A 25,478-nucleotide genomic window follows, 5' to 3' on the forward strand; every position below is an offset into this window, starting at 1 on the left:
TAGTGTGATTTCTGTGCTCCCCTCTACTACAGATCTGTGTACAACCCCCTCACCACATCCTGCTATCTCTAACATGAGAGGAGGGATCTGTTAAAGATTTGTATCTTTTTTTAGCAGGCCACTTATCTAGGCTAGGTGCACATTAATCCAGTGCTCTCCATCTATCACTGCATGGAGGTTTCTGTTGGAATCCCTGAAAAACTGGTGTCATTATTTGCTTGCACAGGCAAGCGACTGTTGTCCGTCAACAATGGGGAAGGAGGTGGAACGGTGCTCTTGGAACTTGGTCATTCCAAAGGACCACCCAGTACCTTCATTTTCATAAACATATTTTTTGGATGATTAAATCCAATATATGACTGTCTAATTAGGTTACATTGAGTTTTGGGGGTATAGAGGTACAATGTAAATGGTCAGCGATCAATCAAGTTGTTGAGGCGCATGTACAGAGAAGCCACTCAATAGATAATCTTACCTATTGAGTTTTGGGGGTGATAGACACCCTTTAAAGAGTACCTGTCATCAATTCACTAACAGTTTTTGTTACTATTATATTCCTGCTGATCCCCTGAGTATTCAGTTTTTAAAAAAATCTGCCCCATAAGGTTCAATAGATAAAGGTCTTTAGTGCTAATGCATATGTTTTTTCCAAGGGGGCATGGCTCACAGGTCAATAATGCAAAGTATCCTAAAGACACGCCCCCGAGGATCCCATGAGTAAAGACCATAAAAATTTGCACTAATTAAAAAGGCCCGTATCTCTGTAACCATATAGCGGATCTCCAAATAAATAAACTGCATACTGAGGTGAGCAGCAGGAATGAAATAAGAGCAACAACTGGCCACTTCTGAATGGTCACTGGTTCTCTTTAACGGGAGTCTGTCACTCCCAAAATTTAAGTGTGTAGTGTTTGTTACTTCTATTTGTATAAATAATCCATTGATTTTTATGATGAGCGTAGGGCTCGCTGGAGTACGGTGCGCCAAATTCATTAAGAGGTCCACACCAATTACTGAATTTGGGGCATCTTCTCAGTGGCGTGCGCCTCACCAGAGCTGCCAACAGTTTTGCTAAATGTGGTAGACGGGCGTATCTACTTCCCTCTTCTTCCTTCTTCCAAGCCCTGCCATTTCGGTAGAGCTACTTCAAACTGGCGACACCAAAAGTCACTACATCATTACACAACTTTATTTTGTGCAAAAATGGTGCAAGTTTTCAAAGCATTAAATGCTAGTTTTCTTGTCTAAAAAGTATGAGGAATTGGGGTCTTTATGTGTAGAGACTCCCATATTGAGGAGTTCGACCGACAGTGTAACACGTATGGTATGGGTGCGTTGGCTGACTGATTGTTGGCAGGCATTTCACATGTCGGACTGCCAATCATATTGTTCTCCCAGAGATAAGTCATAAAAATCTCAGGAGTGCTCCTCTGTAATCGAGGGTCAGCCAAGATGGCTATTGGCTGATCGATTGGTCGAAGCATCATTCGGCCAACAGCCATCTAATGTGTGTGGGAGCTTTAAGCCATTGTTTTCTACTCTTTATTACCCCAAAGCTTTTGAAAAGTAATGTAGATAAAATATGTAGAAAAAAAAAGGATTCCCATTCTCTTCCTATGAGTGGTCCTATATCTATTTGTGTAGCAGAAATAGACAGAGAATTAATTGTGGGTATATAAAGACATCTACATATGTGCCCTAAGGTTATCTGTAATTTTGTCTACAGAATATACATGCCCATCCATATATGTTGACCCCTGTCCCACTGCCCATCCTCCTTATCAATAGGTGCAGATGGAGGGGAGAGAGGAAGGAAGCTACATGTTGCTGATCACATGGCTTTAGATTTTAGGAAACGGCTAATTCATATTGCTGACTTTGCCTGTAGGAATGACTGAGCAGGCAGCTAGTAACCCGGCCACGTGCGCTGTACAAAGTGTAGTGGTGTGCTTATGCCATGTACAAAGGCCAGATCATCATTAATGTCACTGACCTTCAGTACAGTGCTGCCAAATACAGTGCATACAGTTAGTTACCCAATATTAATATATATATCTATATATACATTATTAATATTAATCTACAGTATCTGTCATTATTGTTGAACAAATCTCACTATAGGGATTATTCACATAATATACATTAGTTCTTTTTATCAATATGTAATATTCTCACATAAGCACGGTTGGCCTTTTTGTTACCTAATAGCATATTTTAGACATTTTGGGAATCTTGTATTTTTTTATTGTATTGAGCAAAAAGACACTTACTGAAATAAAAAGGAAAGGCGGAAGAGAGCCCTCACTGATGTCACTGGCGCCTGTGTAGCTGATTTTCTCATGGATATGTATTTATACCACTGACATAATGGTTGACAGAACATGATATCTAGGCTGACCTTTGTGTAACAGCGTGTACCTGCGTTGTTTTTTTCTCGCTTCCTTGTGTCTCGTATTTGTAGTCATGTTTTTATAGCATATTAGACAGAGTCATGTATTTCCATGGACGTGGCCTGCGACACATGTCTGCATCGCGTTCTGCATTAGATACAGTGTCATAGACACAGCAGCTCGTCGTGTCCTAGGGCAGCGAGTCTCCAGCAGTGTGTCAGGCCGAATGTGTCTCCATAGACAGGCTGGATGTCTCCGTACATTAGTGAGGCAGCAGAAATGCCCGAAAACGACTTCACCCTATTATTTGCATATAAGAGTTGCATAAATATTGAGCTTTAGCTATATTGTATAATATATATATATATATATATATATATATATATATATATACATATACATATACACATTTTGCATGATTTGCCATAATAATGATACATGCTAGCAAGTAAGTATTGCAAGGCTCTAAAGGGAAGATTGTCCAAAACCTATACTTAATGCACCAAATTAAGACTTACCATTTTATTTTTTTCTGCAATTCACTTTTCAATCATGCAATTGTCACACACTTGGCTGCTGATCATGATTGACATTAATGGACAGGGACTGCAAGATTGCGCAAAATTAAAATCCTGCTGCAGAGCTGAAATCCCAATGCTACCTCTACTGGGAGCAGGTGGCACATTAAGTCATACAACAAGGTAGATTTTTGAAAATTGTGTTATTTGAATTTATTGCCTTACGGAAAAAGAAATGTCACAATAAATGTACAAATAGCAGCATTTTTGTACAATTTATTCCATATACCGTATATGATTCTGCCCTTTTTCTTCTTCAACAAATCTGCCCTATGTGGGCATGGCCCAAGAGATTTGCTATATTCCTGCAGAAAATAAAAACATAATTACATATATATATAATTTTTTTTTTCATTTTTTGTGATCCTAATCAGGGTATAGCATTGCAGAATACAAATAATGGGAAAAAAGTAATTGTGATTGGCAGTAGATGTAGAGTTGTGTAGAATTCTACCACAGTCTTCTTCTAGGCAGAACTATCTTCTGTCTCCATACATTGTTGCTTTTCTCTCCAGCACCCTCCTTGTGTTCTCCTTCCTTCTGCAGTATCTCAGCAAACACAACAGCTACTTTTTAGCATTTTCATTCTCTTTCCCTTCCCCCGTCTCTGCATGCCCATCTTCCCATCCCCTATACCTCCCATAGATTATGGTAGTAGATTTTCTCCTTTTCCTCTGAATAATAGATGAGGGGCCACGTGATGGCTATTTATAGACACCAGTGACGTGGGCAGATGTAGTAATTCTGTGTACGGCACTGGTGGTGACGGAGAGTAGATGTTGTAATACGGATTGAATGGCGTCTTCTGATATAAAGCTTCTAATAGGAAAAAAAGAAGCTCTTCCCTTCCTTATTTTTATCTGTTTTTTCGAAAGGTGTATAATCAATCTGCAGTTGGTCACCCAACATTTCCAGACTCCTGAACAGCAAATGCTTTATTCAGCAGAGATCTAGAAATGCTAGATATATTACTATATGGCCACGTTCACACGTTCAGTATCTGGTCAGTATTTTACCTCAGTATCTGGTCAGTATTTTACCTCAGTATTTGGTCAGTATTTTACCTCAGTAGTTGTAAGCCAAAACCAGTAGTGGGTGATAAATACAGAAGTGGTGGCGTGTTTCTATTATACTTTTCCTCTGATTGTTCCACTCCTGGTTTTTGCTTACACATACTGATGTAAAATACTGACCAAATACTAAGGCCGGGATCACACATGTGAGAAATACGTCCAAGTCTCGGAGCGTGCTGCCGCATGTATTGCTATGCGGCCGCACTCTCCGCTCCTGAGTGACGGCGGCAATGTCGGGTATTACCATGCGAGACTCGGCCGTATTTCTCGTATGTGTGATCCCGGCCTAATAGTGTGACGCCGGCCTAATAGAAACATGTAAACATGTCACCACTTCTGTATTTATCACCCACTCCTGGTTTTGGCTTACAAATACTGAATGCGTGAACAGGGCCTATAAGTGCTACTAGCAGGCTAGTAGCCTGCAGTCACTAGCCACAGCCCCTGCCCCCATCCTGACAGGAGGATTAGCAGTAAGAAGCCACAAAAGAGCGCATTATCAGGACGTCTGAAGTGCAGAGACTAACGCCCCCCCCCCCAAGTGATGTTAGATAGGGTGGTTAGGGAAGGATAGGGAATTTTTAATTCAAGTATATTAGAAAATAGTTTAGATTATAGCAGTAAATAGATAGGGATTTAGGATGAAAATTGATTTGAATTTTGAACAGCCCCTTTAAATAATAATGCAAGATAATCGGCAGCCGTTTAATAGAATGCTTTAGACAGGCCGACCAGAATTCTGGGACAAGCTGCCTACAATATCTTGTTTGCACAGGCCGATGTGCTGTTATGAATACTAATTTTTAAGCAGGCTTTTTTGGACAGCCTGATAGTCTGGAAGGAGCATTACTAAAATGCTTGTTTTCCAATTATTATCCCAGGTAGAAACTGCATTAGGGCTGTCCCACACGTCCAGATAATTCCGGTACCGGAAAAAATCGGTACCGGAGTTATCCGTGTCCGTGTGCCCGTGAGCTCATGTAGGCCATATGTGCGGCACACGTGTGCCACCCGTGTGCCGAGTGGGTACCACACGGAGCGTGTGGTACCCACGCGTGTGGTACACTGCATCATGCTGAAGCCGCGATTCATATCTTCTGTGCAGCAGCGTTTGCTGCATAGAAGATATGAATAATAGTGTTTAAAAGAAAGATCTATGTGTCCGCCGCCCCCCCCACCCCCTGTGCGCCCCCCCGCTGTTCTGAAAATACTCACCCGCCTCCCTCGTTGGCTGTCGATGCTTCCTGGTCTGACCGCGCCTTCTACTGTATGCGGTCACGTGGGGCCGCTCATTTACAGTCATGAATAGGCGGCTCCACCCCTATGGGAGGTGGAGCCACCTATTCATGACTCTAATCGGCGGCCCCACGTGACCGCATACAGTAGAAGTGGCGGCCAGCACAGAACACTGCGAGGGAGGCGGGTGAGTATTTTCAGAACAGCGGGGGGGCGCACAGGGGGTGGGAGGGCGGCGGACAGATAGATCTTTCTTTTAAACACTATTATTCATATCTTCTATGCAGCAAACGCTGCTGCAGAGAAGATATGAATGGCGGCTTCAGCACCATGTGGGGGGGACAGCGCTTACTGTAGCGCTGTCTCCTGCACGCCACACGGACTGCACACGGAGAAGGTCCATGTGTGGTCCGTGTTTTACACGGACCCATTGACTTTAATGGGTCCGTGTAATACGTGCGCTCCCACGAACACTGACATGTCTCCGTGTTTGGCACACGGAGACACGGTCCGCAAAAAATCAATGACATCTGCACCGATGCATTGATTTTAATGGGTCTACGTGTGTCAGTGTCTCCGGTACGTGAGGAAACTGTCACTTCACTGTGAAACCGGCCTTAAGGTAAGGAATGATTAGGCATATCGAATTTTAGTATGCCCAATACTTGTGTTGTCAGATGAGATGCGCTGGTATCAGAGGCGTCTGACAGCCACTTATATAGGAGATTACAATCAAATATGCAGTGAATGCAGACAAGATATTTGCATGTACTTTTAGTGACCCTATGCTGCATAGATTCCATTGTGTGCTAATTTGGAAATCACATGACCGACGCTGTGACCTTTGTTCTAATAATTGCTGTAAATGTTTTCTCTGTGTTTGGACTTCAGTAAACGTTCTTACTCCAAGGTATGAAGTCCAGTGTAGTGTCTCCGAGTGCATGATCACCTGGCATGATCAGAGGTGTAAGGCCCTTAATTCTTAACTATTTTCCACCAGGACGATTAAACCTTGTAGATAGAAAAGAACAAAGGTTGCAAAAAAAGCAATACCTGGCAAATTTAAAGTACAACATCTTTGCTAAGGGCAAAGTAAGAGGTTGTAATTTTTAACGATTTCAATACTGAACAAGTGTTTCTATGAACAGCCATTCTGCTGGTCATAGGCCTAGGTGAAAAGGCCTTAAAGGGAATCTGTCACCAGGTGTTTGACAATCTGAGAGCAGATTATGTAGAGACAGAGAGCGTGATTCCAGTGATGTGTCACTTACTGGACTGCTTGATGTAGTTTTGATAAAATCACAGTTTTATCTGCCGGAGATTATCAATAAAAGACTAGTACACCTGCTGCCATGTATTCCTCCGTATTCATTAGCTCTGTATAACCCCACACCACCGATTGGCTGCTTTCTGTGTACACTGTGCATGGGCAGAAAGCTGCCAATTAGTGAGGTGGGCGGGGTTTTACAGTGATCAGCATTCAGAGAACTGCTAGATCTGCAGCAGAGAAAACAGTGATTTTATGAAAATGACAGCAAGCAGCCCAGTAAGTGACACATTTGTGGAATCGGGGTCTCTGCCTCTACATTATGCTGCTCTCATATGGGGTAGCAAAAACCTGGTGACAGATTCCCTTTAAGCTGACAGTAAGCTCTGTCATTGCTTTTGCCTCATGACAAGCAAAGGATTGTGCATGTTGAAATCCAAAAAGACCTATTCCATGCTGTGGGTGTCTACTGGATTTATGCCATACACCTTTGCCAGTCTATACACTGATTTCACCCCCCTATCACCACCAATAAGACTAATATAAATCAAAAAAACTTATTAACAAGTCAAACTCGAGTGAAAATGCAAGTTTATACTTCGATTACTATAGTTTGAATTGTTAATTAGCTACAGTAATTACTATCCGTTGTCAAATTGTGAGATGTTTCATAGGTATCTGGCAGTGACTTACTTTCCTCTTCTCTTTCAAAACATATAAAAATTAAGCCAAGCGCTAAAATAGACGGGGGATGGGAGGGCAAAAGGAGAAACCAAAGGATAGCACATCCACATTAGGTGATAGTCACCACTCACCTGCTCTCTTTCCGTGTGACCACCGGACAGGTAATGGCGCATACCCACAACACTTTCTTGTAGATATCAACATACTTCTTCAGTCTCCAAGTTCCAAAAGTCAATAGCCCCAATTCATCAATAGTGTTTTGGTTTTTTTTTGGTCTTTTTCATTTTTTGTATGGTGGCATCAGTTGAAGTTTTTGGCACAAAATTCATCAAAATTGTGCACATGACTAATGAAAGTTAAAAATGGCCATTCTTCCTGTATTGGACTGTTTTTTTTCTTGATTTTTGGCTCCAGAAGCCTAAAAAAAGCACCAAACTTTTCGACTTAAACTCCGCACACAAAGTGGAAAAGAACAGGCGAGCACATATAAGATGGTCTTTAAAAAGGTGAAAATTGATAATTGAATTGAGTGTAAACAAAAAAAAGGCATAAAATGCACGGAACCAGACAAAAAGGCAAACATGAATTGAGGCCAGTTTGTCTGGTGCTATGAGCAGCTGCTCAGGAAGAAGAGACCTGTCCCAATAATCATGTGCGGAAAATAGAAGAAAAAAATGACCTTAAAAAAATTATGCCAAAAATGTTTTTTTTTTTACTGACTGGGTTTAATTAATAAAAAATGTGGGTGACACATTCCCTTTAACAATCCAATCAGGTTGTGATTTGTGTTCGCAATGGAAGAGTTACCTTTCTTCTTGCAGCCTAGTGCATTTTAAGAAACTCTTATCAGTTCTGCTGATTTCCGTCTCTGATCAGCTCTAGCAGCGTTATTTCATTTCATACTAATCCAAAACATTCTGTAATGGGAGGGGGCAGTGCCATGTACCTTTAGCACTATGTAATAATAATTATTGCCTTCATTTCTGATGGTAGAAATATTACTTAATGCCACACCCCATAAGTCCAATGGTTATTATTGTTCATATGTATCCCTAAAATATATATTTTTTTAATTTTGAAATGGTTGTATTGGCCAAAACAGTCAAGATTACAGTATAGTTTAGTCGGTTACTATAAACTATCTGCACATGATTTGTTTGCATAAGGCTGTAAAAAGTTATTTCCGTGTTCTTATTACTTTTTCTTCGAGTCTTTATGGCTCTTTGCCTAGGTCACTGGCCACCTCTGCAGTCTAGTAGCGGTGGCCGAGCATGCACAGTGCTTAGAATATGGCTGGCCAGGATCACTGGAGTGCACCTTTAGGTCCTGATACCAGCTGGCTATACTGTTACTGCACTCTTCCAATGCTACAGAGGCAAATCTACCACACATAGCAGAATGGGAGCGTGCCCAGTTCAGGCCATCGGCGCAATGATTCCGCTGGTCTGAACTGCTAATCAAGCAGGAGCGTACGGCCCCATAGCAAGCAGGAAGTTGGGAGGCAGGGGAACTGGGTGTCACACCGGTAACTCGCATGCCTTCTCAGCGCCGTCCCCTTCACTGCGTTGAATTCTCTGCTTCTTCTCGTGTCAGGCCGTCACGCTCAGTTGCCTCTTGCAGCACTTATGCACTTCCTGCTGTCTCCACTTGGTTATAGGCAGGCGTGGCCATTCTGTGCAGGAATTTAACCCTGCTGTGTCCTACAGAGTTTAGGTTCCCAGGCCTATTCCTTGCCAGCAGGGGATATATTAGGCAGCTCCTGCCTCCACGCTTTGCCTGAGCTTTGGTTCCTTGTGCAGTTCGTCTCCTACTTTCCTGTCTAAGCACATTGATTCTCCTGTTACTGACCCGGCTTGTATACCCGTTTTATCTGATCTCTCCGCTGCTGAACTTGGCTTAGTATTCTGAACCTGTACTGCTTGCTCCGACTTCGTACTGTCTGACTACGTGTCTGCCTGTGCTCTCTGTACCACATATCACTGCCTTGACTTTTTGGTCAGCTGCTGCAGGTCCGGGCACTGCCCTGGAGTGGTACCTGGTGGCTACCCTATGGCCCAAGCCTATATTCACCATCGGAGGCTTTAGTGAAGACTAGGTAGCCACTTAGTCACGACCCACCAGGGTAAGCTTGGCCAAATCCACCAAAGGGAGCTCTGCTACTCGTTACAGCCTTTCACTCTAGCTCATACGATGTCTCTATGCCCTTACATAGAGGAACTAAAAAGGGCTGACCAAATAAGACAACCCTTTAATAATAATTTTGGTAATTATGATTGAAAGTTAAACTATTCATAGTTTGCAGTGTATACCTTTTGTGATTTTATTATAAATACTATAGATATTCAAAGTCAGCTATGGGTACTTGGAACAAGAAAAGTTATTCATTTTAAGAGCAGTAATTCCCTCTCAACTCAAGATTAGTGTGTTTTATTACTAGTTATTCTCACGTTTAATCAATGCTACTTTTGTCGGACCACTGACTGGATATGGGTGTCCTGACCCAAATTCGGCAGCTTCATAGTCTAGTCGTGGGTCTCCTTGCCCAAACACGACAGCTATATAGGCATATATGAGGCCTTCATGTTCAGGTCAGAAGATTCGTGGCCATTCTGTGTAAGTACGGACTGCGAAACGCAGATGTGTGAAATCGGCCTATGGTACAGCACAATTTTACTAAACATAACAAAAGACATTGTTTAGATTTTCCCCTGGCTGTATAGTCTGTTTATTTCTGTGGGTGATAGAATTATATTTTACCTCTCAAAAAAGACAACCTGTATTTTTGATATCTACAGTAGTGTTTTGGTTTATTCATTTATGGGGACAAAACTACTTGGAAAGAGTAATTTCTTGGTCCACTTATTGCAGGGTTAAATCGTAAAGAGGCATTTACGCTCCAAGATGATCATGAATCATGTATAAACCGGCTGCCAAAGCTCATTCATCAGATGAAATACCATAATCTTTTGCACAGCGTAATAGATCATCGTTCTCTGTGGTGCATTGTCCGGTGTAAACAGGACTCGTGCTGCCGAGAACCATGGCATCCTATGCGCACTGAGTGATCGAGTTTAGCATCATTTACTTTGGTAAGCAAGAATTCAAACAACCACAGATCTCTAAAAGTTTACCAATTGGTGATCATATCATGCCCATGTAAATGGACCGTAAATATTAGTGGAGTTATGTGCTAGTATATCTACCCAGTTATATTATCTTCTCTACTTATTACTAGGTACATGAATAGTGTTTCACGGATTCCTGGAGAAAAGAATAATGCATTGCTCTTTTCATATCCATGTAGGGTCATAGATATTGGAGGTACAGAGGTAGGAGTCTCATGCTGGCCATAGAACTATAATAAAAGTACATTTCAAACTTGAGGGATATGTTTAACATAAAAAAGAATATTTACATACTTTTACATGATTTGGGTGTAACTGCCCTTTGCCTTTGAATAGGCATCAGAGCATCAATTCTTCTAGGCACACACGCACACAGTTTCTGAAGGAACTCGGCAGAAAGATTGTTCCAAACTTCTTGGAGAACTAACCACAGATATTTTGTGGAAGTGGGTTTGCACTTCTTCTTCTGTCTCTTCATGTAATCCCATACAGACTCGACTGTGTTGAGATCAGGACTCTGTGGAGGCCATATCATTACTTCCAGAACACCTTGTTCTTTTTTTACGATGAAGATAGATCTTAATGACATCGGCTGTATGTTGGGATTTGTTGTTCTGGTATAAATTAAATTTGGAGCAAATCATTTGCCTCCACAATGGTATTGCATGGTGGATAGGTATCTGCCTTTATTTCTTAGCATTGAGGATATTGTTAATCTTGACAAAATCCCCTACTCCATTTGCTGAAATGCAGCTACAAAGTTGAAAGGAACCTCCATCATGCTTTACTTTTGTCTACAGACACTCGTTATTGTACTGGTCTCCAGCCCTTCGGCAAACAAATTGCTTTTTGTCAGTCAGTTATTTCACATATTGACTCATCAGTCCAGAGCACCTGCTGCCATTTAATTTTTTTCTGTACCCCAGTTACAATGTTTTCATGAATACTTGAGTCAATTAACTTTATTTCGATTTCAAAGATATGGTTTTTGGTGAAATTCTATCACGAAGACCACTTTTGACAAGTTTCAATGAACAGTAGCGGAGTCACACTAGTAACTACCAGTTCTGAGATGATGGCACTGCTGGACATCTTCTGATTTCAAATGCAAGTACGCATGATGTGTCTTTGGTCTGCTGCACTAAGTTTCCTTGGCTTACCACTGCATCTCCGGTTAACGTTGCCAATTAATTGGTGTCCTCAGTGACGAGAAATATAGGCAAATAATTATCCATTACACAATACCATCAGGGAGGCATCAAATTGGCTCTAAATTTATTCTGCAGTGTAGAGAAGAACAAACAGTCCTGGAAGTGACCTTTTGGACCCAACAGAACCCTGATCTTAACAGCATGGTGTTTGTCTGGGATTACATGAACAGACAGAAGGATTTGGCTACATCCACAGAAGATCTGGAGTTAGATCCTCAAGATGTTTAGAACAACCTATCCTGTCTTTCTAGTTCCTTCAGAAACTGTGTGTGTACCTAGAAGAATTCATTCTTTGACCCTGTTACGAGGACAAAGGATGGTCACACCAAATATTGATTTGATTTACATCTTTTATTTATTCACTTTCCATGTTGTTAATTGATAAAATAACTATTATCATTTCTATTTTTGAAAGCATTTTTACTTTGCAGCATTGTTTCCACCCCTGCCCAAAACTCACATTTATATACACTCACATGAACGTATCAGACAAGATTTTATACAATTTTTCCCAGACTTGTTCCATGTAGCACATTGAAGTCTGGTTTCTGTACAGTAGGTAAGATCTTGTAGCTTAGGATTATCCTCAGGTAGGTACATTCAGTCTCATGATATGCCAAGCTGTAAGCAGTTAATTCTTATCACAAGACTGTCTGGGTTTAGACCTTATAACATGCTGAACATGTAATAGGATTCTGTGCTTTCTGGAAGCAGTAGGAATTCCTTCATGAACTTTTCCATGACAGGGTGCTTTAATGGCAATGTAACCTTTTTGTATTATTTGGAAAATGTAAGTCAGCAAATCCTAAATTGGTATTAAGGCAATTAGTCGGAAATAATGGTCCAAGAAAGGGTAAATATATGAATCTTCATGCACATGTCTCATCCTATAAGTAAGAAAACTAAAAACCCTAATAAGATTGTAGAAGGAACCTTGTATGGTGATTTAACAAGAGGTAAAGTAGGAATATGTATCATACTGTATTGAGACTTGTATTACCTTGTGACTTATAATTTCCTTTATATTTGTTTCACTCCACATATTGCCGTGAACACAGTTGTCTTTATTCTTGACCCCACTAACGTTCTGTGAAATCCTGTCTTATAGGAAATATTATCGGCTCTGGGATCTTTGTATCTCCAAAGGGAGTACTAGAGAATGCTGGTTCGGTGGGTATGGCCCTTATTGTGTGGATCGTCACCGGAGTAATCACTGCAGTGGGCGCCCTATGTTATGCAGAGCTTGGAGTCACCATACCCAAATCTGGGGGAGACTATTCATATGTTAAGGACATCTTTGGTGGACTAGCAGGGTATGTGTTGGCATTTTATAATGAGAATATAGCATTATTTTGATATCTCTAAAGTGTTAAGCAAAAATATATTTTGCTTTGCAGTTTCCTCCGGCTCTGGATTGCAGTCCTGGTAATCTATCCTACAAACCAGGCCGTCATTGCATTGACCTTTTCAAACTACGTACTACAACCTCTCTTCCCAACATGTTTTGCACCTGAATCAGGACTGCGTCTATTGGCAGCTGTCTGTCTATGTGAGTATAAAAGTCCTATCCTATCTTTATCTGATTATAAATATTCATAGGCACAGACGCACATTTTTATATACGTTTTTAATAGTTTGTGATAATAAAGCCATTATGGAGATTAGTACACTCTTGGAACATATCATTTATTTTAGCCATTAGTAGTCTACTGCAAAGATTGCAGGTTGGAAAGTAGATCCAGAAAGAAATAGTTTTTTGTCAATGCGATTATTACCATCAGATCAAAAATAGCCAGTTCTTATTTTATTCCCGCCGCTCCCCTGAGTATTACCTTACTTGTTTTTTTCAGTTTCATAGTCACTAACACTTGTATATAAAAAATCAGTCTCATTATCATCCAAGAGCATTCCATTTTTTTCCTCGCGTTGCACACTTGTCCAATTTATACGCTAGCGTGAGCAAACCCTTAAAGATACTGGCCTTTTTATTTGCTGCTATTTTTAATGGTCTTGACAAAGGAGTGCGAAAGTCTAAAGACGCTCCCCCAGATAATGGAGCAGGGGGAATAAAATAAGAGCAAATAATGGTCGCTTTTGATCTGGTGACAGGTCCTCTTTAAATTGCCATATTAAAAAAAAAATCTTGGGTATGAGCCACGGGTGCAATAAAAACTTTATGGGTATTCTACTTTACTGATAAATAATTTGCTGTAGTAAAGCCATAATATAACTGGCCAGTCCACTTGATAGTAGGTGTTATCTATTCTTTATAGATAGGTAAAATTCCAAAGTACTTGTTAAAGCAAGTAACTTTACAATTTACTTGTTATTAAAATTCCTATCCGTTCTCAAATGAACAGTAATTTTTTTCTTTATTGTTTACAGCTTAATGCCTAGGCAATCAGCCACTGCTGCAGCGGTGGCTTAACATGTGCAGTGTTTATAAGCTCTTTCCAATAGAACTTTAGAATAGAATAGGTCTATAAGCTCCTCTGAATTATTACCTTATGAGCCCTGCCCGCTTAGTAAAGGCCATAAAAATTAGCCCTAAGGAAAAAGGTCCATAGCTCTTGAACTGTATGGCAGGATGTGGCCCAGTGGGCAATTAAAATTCATCATAATTTACTCGATGAAAGTGACGTAATTTTAGACTGAAAAGTACTCCACTGCCACTAAAATATGTGCCAAATTCTTTATGAGGCGCGTGGGCTCGGCAGCGGCTGCTACAAAAATCTCTGGTAAAATGAATGAATAGGAGCTGATGTGCAGGGCTCGGCAGAGGCTGCTACAAAAATCTCTGGTAAAATGAAAGAATAGGAGCTGATATGCAGGGCTCGGCAGAGGCTGCTACAAGTCTCTGGTAAAATGAATGAATAGGAGCTGATGTGCAGGGCTCGGCAGCGGCTGCTACAAAAATCTCTGGTAAAATGAATGAATAGGAGCTGATGTGCAGGGCTCGGCAGCGGCTGCTACAAAAATTTCTGGTAAAATGAAAAAATAGGAGCTGATGTGCAGGGCTCGGCAGAGGCTGCTACAAAAGTCTCTGGTAAAATGAATGAATAGGAGCTGATGTGCCGTGCTTGGCAGAGGCTGCTACAAAAGTCTCTGGTAAAATGAAAGAATAGGAGCTGATGTGCAGGGCTCGGCAGAGGCTGCTACAAAAGTCTCTGGTAAAATGAATGAATAGGAGCTGATGTGCAGGGCTCGGCAGCGGCTGCTACAAAAATCTCTGGTAAAATGAATGAATAGGAGCTGATGTGCAGGGCTCGGCAGTGGCTGCTACAAAAATCTCTGGTAAAATGAATGAATAGGAGCTGATGTGCAGTGCTCCGCAGAGGCTGCTACAGAAGTCTCTGGTAAAATGAATGAATAGGAGCTGATGTGCAGGGCTCGGCAGCGGCTGCTACAAAAATCTCTGGTAAAATGAAAAAATAGGAGCTGATGTGCAGGGCTCGGCAGAGGCTGCTACAAAAGTCTCTGGTAAAATGAATGAATAGGAGCTGATGTGCAGGGCTCGGCAGCGGCTGCTACAAAGGTCACTGGTAAAATGAATGAATAGGAGCTGATGTGCAGGGCTCGGCAGAGGCTGCTACAAAAGTCTCTGGTAAAATGAAAGAATAGGAGCTGATGTGCAGGGCTCGGCAGAGGCTGCTACAAAAGTCTCTGGTAAAATGAATGAATAGGAGCTGATGTGCAGGGCTCGGCAGCGGCTGCTACAAAGGTCACTGGTAAAATGAATGAATAGGAGCTGATGTGCAGGGCTCGGCAGAGGCTGCTACAAAAGTCTCTGGTAAAATGAAAGAATAGGAGATGATGTGCAGGGCTCGGCAGAGGCTGCTACAAAAATCTCTGGTAAAATGAAAGAATAGAAGCTGATGTGCAGGGCTCGGCAGAGGCTGCTACAAAAATCTCTGGTAAAATGAATGAATAGGAGCTGATGTGCAGGGCTCGGCAGAGGCTGCTACAAGTCTCTGGTAAAATGAATGAATAGGAGCTGATGTGCAGTGCTTGGCAGAGGCTGCTACAAAAGTCTCTGGTAAAATGAAAGAATAGGAGCTGATGTGCAGGGCTCGGCAGCGGCTGCTACAAAGGTCTCTGGTAAAATGAATGAATAGGAGTTGATGTGCAGGGCTCGGCAGCGGCTGCTACAAAGGTCTCTGGTAAAATGAATGAATAGGAGCTGATGTGCAGGGCTCGGCAGCGGCTGCTACAAAAATCTCTGGTAAAATGAAAGAATAGGAGCTGATGTGCAGTGTTATGATCCTTAGTGGTTGAGGATCACAAATTACTCCAGCTAAGTAACAAAACATAGGACAAGCTCTAGGGAGGTGGCAAACTGGACTGACCGCAAATCTGAACCTATCCAAACACACTAGAAGTAGCCGGTGAACGTGCCTAAAAATCCTAGACGTCTCTAGCCAGCCTGAGGAACTAACTACCCCTAGAGAGAAAGAAAGACCTCTCTTGCCTCCAGAGAAATAATCCCCAAAGATATAGAAGCCCCCAACAGATAATAACGGTGAGGTAAGAGGAAGGCACATACACAGGGGTGAAAGCAGATTCAGCAAAAGAGGCCCACTAATTCTAGATAGCAGAAAATAGCAAAGGGGTCTATGCGGTCAGTAAAAAACCCTTACAAAATATCCACACTGAGATTTCAAGAACCCCCACACCAACTAACGGTGTGGGGGGAGAAAGTCAGTCCCCTAGAGCAACCAGCAAGTAAGAAATCACATTTTAGCAAGCTGGACAAAAAAACATGATGAACGCTGATAATCAGAAAATGAACAAACAAGGACTTAGCTTGTCTTGGAGAGACTGGGAGCAAGGTAGTCACAAGGAATCTGAAGAGCACTGAATACATTGATAGCAGGCAAGGAACTGAGTATCCAGGTGAGTTAAATAGGAAACCAACCAAGGATAACGAACCAGCTGATGAGGCCACCTGCAGAAAGACAACACTACACAGTACCGCTTGTGACCACTAGATGGAGCCCAAAAATAGAGTTCACAACAGTACCCCCCCCTTGAGAAGGGGTCACCGAACCCTCATCAAGACCCCCAGGGCGATCAGGACGAGCCGCGTGGAAGGCGCGAACCAAATCGGCCGCATGAACATCAGAGGCGACAACCCAGGAATTATCCTCCTGACCATAGCCCTTCCACTTAACCAGATACTGAAGTCTCCGTTTAGAGATACGAGAATCCAAAATCTTCTCCACCACGTACTCCAATTCGCCCTCGACCAGCACCGGAGCAGGAGGCTCAACAGAAGGAACCACAGGTACCACATACCTCCGCAACAAAGACCTATGGAACACATTATGGATGGAAAACGATGCCGGGAGATCCAAACGAAAAGACACCGGGTTAAGGATTTCCAAGATCTTATAAGGACCGATGAAGCGAGGCTTAAACTTAGGAGATGAGACCTTCATAGGAACATACCGAGAAGACAGCCACACCAAATCCCCAACAAGAAGTCGGGGACCCACACCGCGGCGGCGGTTGGCAAAGCGCTGAGCCCTCTCCTGTGACAATTTCAGATTGTCCACCACATGGCTCCAAATCTGCTGCAACCTATCCACCACAGAATCCACCCCAGGACAGTCAGAAGGCTCAACCTGACCCGAGGAAAAACGAGGATGGAAACCAGAATTGCAGAAAAAAGGCGAAACCAAGGTAGCAGAACTAGCCCGATTATTAAGGGCAAACTCGGCCAATGGCAAAAAAGTCACCCAATCATCCTGATCAGCAGAAAAAAAACATCTCAAATAAGTCTCCAACGTCTGATTAGTTCGCTCGGTTTGGCCATTAGTCTGAGGATGGAAGGCCGACGAAAAAGACAAATCAATGCCCATCTTAGCACAAAAAGTTTGCCAAAACCTGGACACAAACTGGGATCCTCTATCAGACACAATATTTTCAGGAATGCCGTGCAAGCGAACCACATTCTGAAAAAATAGAGGAACCAAATCGGAGGAGGAAGGCAGCTTAGGCAAGGGCACCAAATGGACCATCTTGGAAAAACGATCACACACCACCCAGATAACAGACATTTTCTGAGATACTGGAAGATCCGAAATAAAATCCATGGAAATGTGCGTCCAAGGCCTTTTCGGGACAGGCAAAGGCAAAAGCAAACCGCTGGCACGAGAACAGCAAGGCTTAGCCCGAGCACAAATCCCACAAGACTGCACAAAGGAACGCACATCCCGCGACAAGGAAGGCCACCAGAAGGACCTAGCCACCAAATCCCTGGTACCAAAAATCCCAGGATGACCCGCCAACACCGAAGAATGAACCTCGGAAATAACTCTGCTGGTCCATCTATCCGGGACAAACAGTCTCTCTGGTGGACAACGGTCAGGTCTATCCGCCTGAAATTTCTGCAGCACTCGTCGCAAATCTGGAGAAATGGCAGACAAAATCACTCCCTCTCTGAGAATACCAGCCGGCTCAGAAACTCCCGGAGAGTCAGGCACAAAGCTCCTAGAAAGTGCATCAGCCTTCACGTTCTTCGAACCAGGCAGATATGAGACCACGAAGTTGAAACGGGAGAAAAACAACGACCAACGAGCCTGTCTAGGATTCAGGCGCTTGGCAGACTCGAGGTAAATCAGATTTTTGTGATCAGTCAGGACCACCACACGATGTTTAGCTCCTTCGAGCCAATGACGCCACTCCTCAAATGCCCACTTCATAGCCAACAACTCCCGATTACCAACATCATAATGTCGCTCGGCAGGCGAAAACTTTCTTGAAAAGAAAGCACACGGCTTCATCACAGAGCCCTCAGAGCTTCTCTGCGACAAAACAGCCCCTGCTCCAATCTCGGAAGCATCAACCTCGACCTGGAAGGGGAGAGAGACATCTGGCTGACATAAGACTGGAGCTGAAGAAAACCGGTGCTTCAGCTCCCGAAAGGCCTCCACGGCCGCAGGAGACCAATTAGTCACATCAGAGCCCTTCTTGGTCAAATCCGTCAAAGGTTTAACCACGCTAGAAAAATTAGCGATGAAACGACGGTAAAAATTAGCAAAACCCAAGAACTTCTGAAGACTCTTAACAGACGTGGGCTGAGTCCAGTCATGAATAGCCTGGACCTTGACTGGGTCCATCTCCACAGAAGAAGGAGAAAAAATAAAACCCAAAAAGGAGACCTTCTGTACTCCGAAGAGGCATTTTGAGCCCTTCACAAATAAAGCATTAGCACGCAGGACCTGAAACACCATCCTGACCTGCTTCACATGGGACTCCCAATCATCAGAAAAGACCAAAATATCATCCAGATAAACAATCATAAACTTATCCAGATATTCTCGGAAAATGTCATGCATGAAGGACTGAAACACAGAAGGAGCATTAGAGAGTCCAAAAGGCATCACCAAGTACTCAAAATGGCCTTCTGGCGTATTAAATGTTTTCCATTCATCTCCCTGCTTAATGCGCACAAGATTATACGCACCACGGAGATCTATCTTGGTGAACCAACTGGCACCCTTAATCCGAGCAAACAAATCAGACAATAGTGGCAAAGGATATTGAAATTTGACTGTGATTTTATTCAGAAGGCGATAATCTATACACGGTCTCAAAGAACCGTCCTTCTTGGCCACAAAAAAAGAATCCTGCACCAAGAGGGGAAGAGGATGGACGAATATGTCCCTTCTCCAAAGACTCCTTTATATAACTCCGCATCGCGGCATGCTCTGGTATAGACAAATTAAAAAGTCGTCCCTTAGGGAATTTACTACCAGGAATTAAATTTATAGCACAGTCACAATCCCTATGAGGGGGCAGGGCACTGGACCTGGGCTCATCAAATACATCCTGGTAGTCAGACAAAAACTCAGAGACCTCAGAAGGAGTGGAAGAAGCAATAGACACCAATGGAGTATCGCCATGAATTCCCTGACAACCCCAACTAGACACAGACATAGCTTTCCAATCTAAAACTGGATTATGAGCCTGCAGCCATGGCAGACCCAAAACGACAACATCGTGTAAATTATGCAGAACAAGAAAGCGAATCACCTCCTGATGAACGGGAGTCATGCACATGGTCATTTGCGTCCAATACTGAGGTTTATTCTCAGCCAATGGCGTAGCATCAATTCCCCTCAGAGGAATAGGAAATTCCAAAGGCTCCAGGACAAAACCACAGCGCCTGGCAAATGACAAATCCATCAGATTCAGGGCAGCACCCGAATCCACAAAGGCCATAACCGAGTAGGACGACAAAGAATAAATCAAAGTAACAGACAAAATAAATTTAGGCTGTATAGTACCAATGGTGACAGGTTTAGCGACCTTTTTTAAGCGTTTAGAGCATGCTGATATAACATGAGCAGAATCACCACAGTAAAAGCACAACCCATTTTGACGTCTATGACTTTGTCGCTCAATTCTGGTCAGAGTTCGATCACATTGCATAGACTCAGGTCTCTGTTCAGAAAATACCGCCAAAGGATGAGCAGATTTGCGCTCCCGCAAACGCCGATCAACCTGAATGGCTAAAGCCATAGAATCACTCAGACTTGTAGGGGTGGGGAACCCCACCATAACATCCTTAATGGCTTCAGAAAGACCTTCTCTGAAATTTGCAGCCAAGGCACACTCATTCCATTGAGTAAGCACTGACCATTTCCGAAATTTTTGACAATACACCTCTGCTTCATCCTGCCCTTGAGAGAGGGCCAGCAACGCTTTTTCTGCCTGACTCTCAAGATTAGGCTCCTCATAAAGTAGTCCAAGAGCCAGAAAAAACGCATCCACATTAAGCAATGCAGGATCTCCTGGCGCCAGAGAGAAAGCCCAATCCTGAGGGTCGCCACGCAACAAGGAGATAACAATTTTTACTTGCTGAGCGGAATCACCAGAGGAACGAGGTCTCAGAGATAGAAATAACTTACAATTATTCTTAAAATTCTGAAACCTAGATCTATCTCCAGAGAACAACTCAGGAATGGGTGTCTTTGGTTCTGACATAGGGCTATGAATAACAAAATCCAGAATACTTTGCACCCGTGCAGCAAGATGATCCACACTAGAAGTCAGAGTCTGAACATCCATGTCTGCAGCTGAGCTCAAAACCACTCAGAGTTCAAGGGGATGAAAGAAGCTAGACAGACTGCAGCAAGGAAAAGCGGGAGGGGGAAAAAAAAGTACTCAGGTCTTCTTTTAATCCCACTTCTGCAATGCATTAAACACTTTTTGGCCTGCTATACTGTTATGATCCTTAGTGGTTGAGGATCACAAATTACTCCAGCTAAGTAACAAAACATAGGACAAGCTCTAGGGAGGTGGCAAACTGGACTGACCGCAAATCTGAACCTATCCAAACACACTAGAAGTAGCCGGTGAACGTGCCTAAAAGTCCTAGACGTCTCTAGCTAGCCTGAGGAACTAACTACCCCTAGAGAGAAAGAAAGACCTCTCTTGCCTCCAGAGAAATAATCCCCAAAGATATAGAAGCCCCCAACAGATAATAACGGTGTGGTAAGAGGAAGGCACATACACAGGGGTGAAAGAAGATTCAGCAAAAGAGGCCCACTAATTCTAGATAGCAGAAAATAGCAAAGGGGTCTATGCGGTCAGTAAAAAACCCTTACAAAATATCCACACTGAGATTTCAAGAACCCCCACACCAACTAACGGTGTGGGGGGAGAAAGTCAGTCCCCTAGAGCAACCAGCAAGTAAGAAATCACATTTTAGCAAGCTGGACAAAAAAACATGATGAACGCTGATAATCAGAAAATGAACAAACAAGGACTTAGCTTGTCTTGGAGAGACTGGGAGCAAGGTAGTCACAAGGAATCTGAAGAGCACTGAATACATTGATAGCAGGCAAGGAATTGAGTATCCAGGTGAGTTAAATAGGAAACTAACCAAGGATAACGAACCAGCTGATGAGGCCACCTGCAGAAAGACAACACTACACAGTACCGCTTGTGACCACTAGAGGGAGCCCAAAAATAGAGTTCACAACAGTGCAGGGCTCGGCAGAGGCTGCTACAAAGGTCTCTGGTAAAATGAAAGAATAGGAGCTGATGTGCAGGGCTCGGCAGAGGCTGCTACAAAGGTCTCTGGTAAAATGAAAGAATAGGAGCTAATGTGCAGGGCTCGGCTGCAGCGGCTACAAAAGTCTCTGGTAAAATGAATGAATAGGAGCTGATGTGCAGAGCTCGGCAGCGGCTGCCACAAAAATCTCTGGTAAAATGAATGAATAGGAGCTGATGTGCAGAGCTCGGCTGATGTGCAGAGCTCGGCTGCAGCGGCTACAAAAGTCTCTGGTAAAATGAATGAAGAGGAGCTGATGTGCAGAGCTCGGCAGAGGCTGCTACAAAGGTCTCTGGTAAAATGAAAGAATAGGAGCTAATGTGCAGGGCTCGGCTGCAGCGGCTACAATAGTCTCTGGTAAAATGAATGAATAGGAGCTGATGTGCAGAGCTCGGCAGCGGCTGCCACAAAAATCTCTGGTAAAATGAATGAATAGGAGCTGATGTGCAGAGCTCGGCTGATGTGCGGAGCTCGGCTGCAGCGGCTACAAAAGTCTCTGGTAAAATGAATGAATAGGAGCTGATGTGCAGAGCTCGGCAGCGGCTGCCACTAAAATCTCTGGTAAAATGAATGAATAGGAGGTGATTTGCAGAGCTCGGCTGCGGCGGCTACAAAAATCTCTGGTAAAATGAAAAAATAGGAGCTGATGTGCAGAGCTCGGCTGCGGCTGCTGCAATTATGTCTGGTAAAATTAATGAATAGGAGCTGATGTGCAGGGCTCGGCAGAGGCTGCTACAAGTCTCTGGTAAAATGAATGAATAGGAGCTGATGTGCAGTGCTTGGCAGAGGCTGCTACAAAAGTCTCTGGTAAAATGAAAGAATAGGAGCTGATGTGCAGGGCTCGGCAGCAGCTGCTACAAAGGTCTCTGGTAAAATGAATGAATAGGAGCTGATGTGCAGGGCTTAGCAGAGGCTGCTACAAAAGTCTTTGGTAAAATGAAAGAATAGGAGCTGATGTGCAGGGCTCGGCAGCGGCTGCTACAAAGGTCTCTGGTAAAATGAATGAATAGGAGTTGATGTGCAGGGCTCGGCAGCGGCTGCTACAAAGGTCTCTGGTAAAATGAATGAATAGGAGCTGATGTGCAGGGCTCGGCAGCGGCTGCTACAAAAATCTGGTAAAATGAAAGAATAGGAGCTGATGTGCAGGGCTCGGCAGAGGCTGCTACAAAGGTCTCTGTTAAAATGAAAGAATAGGAGCTGATGTGCAGAGCTCGGCTGCAGCGGCTACAAAAGTCTCTGGTAAAATGAATGAATAGGAGCTGATGTGCAGGGCTCGGCAGAGGCTGCCACAAAAATCTCTGGTAAAATGAAAAAATAGGAGCTGATGTGCAGAGCTCGGCTGCGGCTGCTGCAATTATGTCTGGTAAAATGAATGAATAGGAGCTGATGTGCAGTGCTCCGCAGCGGCTGCTACACATTAAATGGAATTGTACTGTTCTGCTCTGTTCAGTGTTTATATCCAACCACCAGAAAAAGTATTGGCAGATTGATGGGGAAGTTGAACCTCCACTGTTCTGGAATTGATAGGTCATCCATTTTGAATGCTTGGAAAACCCCCTTAAGCTGGCGATACAGTATATTAGGGGCCATAGTCAGCCCTTTTTGAATTACTTGTAATTCATGACTGGTCTGTGCAATTTTTAGGACATTTTTTAATTAGAATAATAAAGAGGGAGATGTTTCTAGTGATGAAATGGATTTACATGTAGGAATCGCTGGGTCCTCTAGGATCTGCGTTATTTCTGTTTACATGGAGAAGATAGATGTGAAGTCAGCTATGGCGTAGAATACATTGCACATCGGAGACAGATGCACACAATGGCACAGTATATACCATGTATATTTAGCCCAGTATCTCCTCAGCTTATGAAAGCTCGGCAGACATTACTACCCAGACACTAATGTGCTAACTCAACAATATGTTTAGGTCACGATATAAGGACTTAACATTTTCATGTTGGAATCTCCTTATCAATGCTGTTAACAAGTCATTATGGGGCCTTGTGGTTCTGGCCACAGCCCTTGTTTGAGATGATGATATGGGGGATGGGTTGTTTTGGACTGAGTGCTAGATATGGTGCCAGGCTGCAGAGAGGAGACAATCCTGCTTAAACTGGTTCCCTGGAAGCTCAAAACATGGAGGAGGGGGGTCTGGATTATGCAAGCACAGCTGGGCCTGAAAAGTCATTATTCAGACAGGCTGATTACTCAGGGCTGAGTCAGCAAGAAGCTGGCGCTAAGGGGAAGTGATAGGAGAAATCCACTGTTTGTGTGAGACTAAAACAACCTAGACTGTCTGTGTATTCTGTGGATTTGGTTCAGTAGAATGTCATGCATGTTTTGGTCAAACTTTTGTTCGGTGTGATACCGTGTATGTGTATCTACAATCTCATCTATGCTACGTGTTTGCTTCTTCTGCACATGTGGCTACGTGTGTCCTCCAGATCTTCAGGGTCACTGATAATAATAGTGACGCACACCAGGGTCCTATCAGACAGTCCTCAAATGTATAGGCCTTGACACCTTATAAAAGCTGCTATACCATTCCCTGACACATTCTAGCAGCTTTCTATGGTTTTTTAAAAATATTTCGAGGACAAGAATTTTACTATGACTAGAACTCTGCATTCTGTGGTTGAAATGCTAGCGAATGTTTGTATTGCAATGCGAAATTGTGTGATGTTTCGATCTATTCCAAAACACCTTCCTCAGATATTCAGACTGCAGCTAGAGATAGGTGTAGAAAAGTAGCTGTTAAGCCCCCATAAACGTTAGACTAACGTTGGTTGAACCTGTCGATATAAATGTGTTCAGCCCACGGTCTCCCCTGACAGATGATGTCTGATTTTGGACTGCCAAACCTTTTTTTTTCTCCCTAAGATAAGCCGCCACCAGAGATGTCTGGCATTGGCTGTCTCATAGAGGACACACAAGCACTTAGCAGAGAGAGTTCTCCTGTGTATGGGAGAGACAGCCGAGATAACTGCTGGCCAAACAATCAGCCAAACCATCTATCAGGCGACAGCCATCTAAATGTGTATATGAGGTTTTCGTTCTAGCAACTGAGTCGCACCACACCTTACGCCTATACTGCTCCCCTACTTTCCTACACTGATCCCTGTTTGCAATATCTGAGGAAGGTCTTGTGGAATAGACCGAAGCATCATACGATTTTTTATTGCAATGAAAATATTCAGTAGAATTTCAACAATGGAGTGCCGAGTTCTTCTTTACGAATGTGTGGAGTTGATTCCTAGTGAAGCACTTGCTTTCCAGGAATGCTGAGTGCCCAACCCATCTTACTAATCAGTAGTGGCTAGAAAAATATAATAGGCTCTTTTAAGGTCACCTTTAAACTCTACATTTGTTAGTTAAGCTAGAATAATCTTTCAACGTATATATGTCAAATATAACCATAAGGCTCCACTGACCCGAAGTAGGTTAAAAGACCATCCCTTTGGCCTCCATCTCTCTGTATATGTTGCTATACACACAAGTGCTTTACACTGGTTTTTTACTGTATGAAAAAGCTTAGTAAGCTAGGTTTTCATGCAGAGACAGCCTGACATATGGCTGAGCCTTCTGTCCGAAGTGGAGGCCGGACATTATTTCCGAGATATATGTCTAACTGATGGCTCAGACATGATGTGAAAAGGGCATGAGGCCTCATTCAGACAGCAGTATTTTGCATCAGCATTTGTAAATCTTGAGGTGGAATATACACAGAGAAACTAAACAAAAGAAATATACAGGTTCTTCTCACAAATTTAGAATATCATCAAAAAGTTAATTTATTTCAGTTCTTCAATACAAAATTAAACTCATAAATTATATATTGTCATTACACACAT

The 25,478-nt window shown here is 43.0% G+C and overlaps 1 protein-coding gene across 3 annotated transcripts in view; it reads left to right on the plus strand.

Moving 5' to 3' along the window:
* The window catches only part of SLC7A8 (solute carrier family 7 member 8), an 80,041-nt gene that overhangs the window by 4,532 nt on the left and 50,031 nt on the right, over positions 1-25,478 (plus strand). For all 3 annotated transcript variants that reach the window (XM_077299435.1, XM_077299428.1, XM_077299424.1), the window contains exons 3-4: positions 12,673-12,877; positions 12,962-13,113. In XM_077299435.1, the coding sequence (XP_077155550.1) occupies positions 12,673-12,877; positions 12,962-13,113 (357 nt within the window). The remainder of the gene's footprint in view (positions 1-12,672; positions 12,878-12,961; positions 13,114-25,478) is intronic.

Source organism: Ranitomeya variabilis, chromosome 1, assembly GCF_051348905.1.
Source record: "Ranitomeya variabilis isolate aRanVar5 chromosome 1, aRanVar5.hap1, whole genome shotgun sequence".
Taxonomy (NCBI): Eukaryota; Metazoa; Chordata; class Amphibia; order Anura; family Dendrobatidae; genus Ranitomeya; species Ranitomeya variabilis.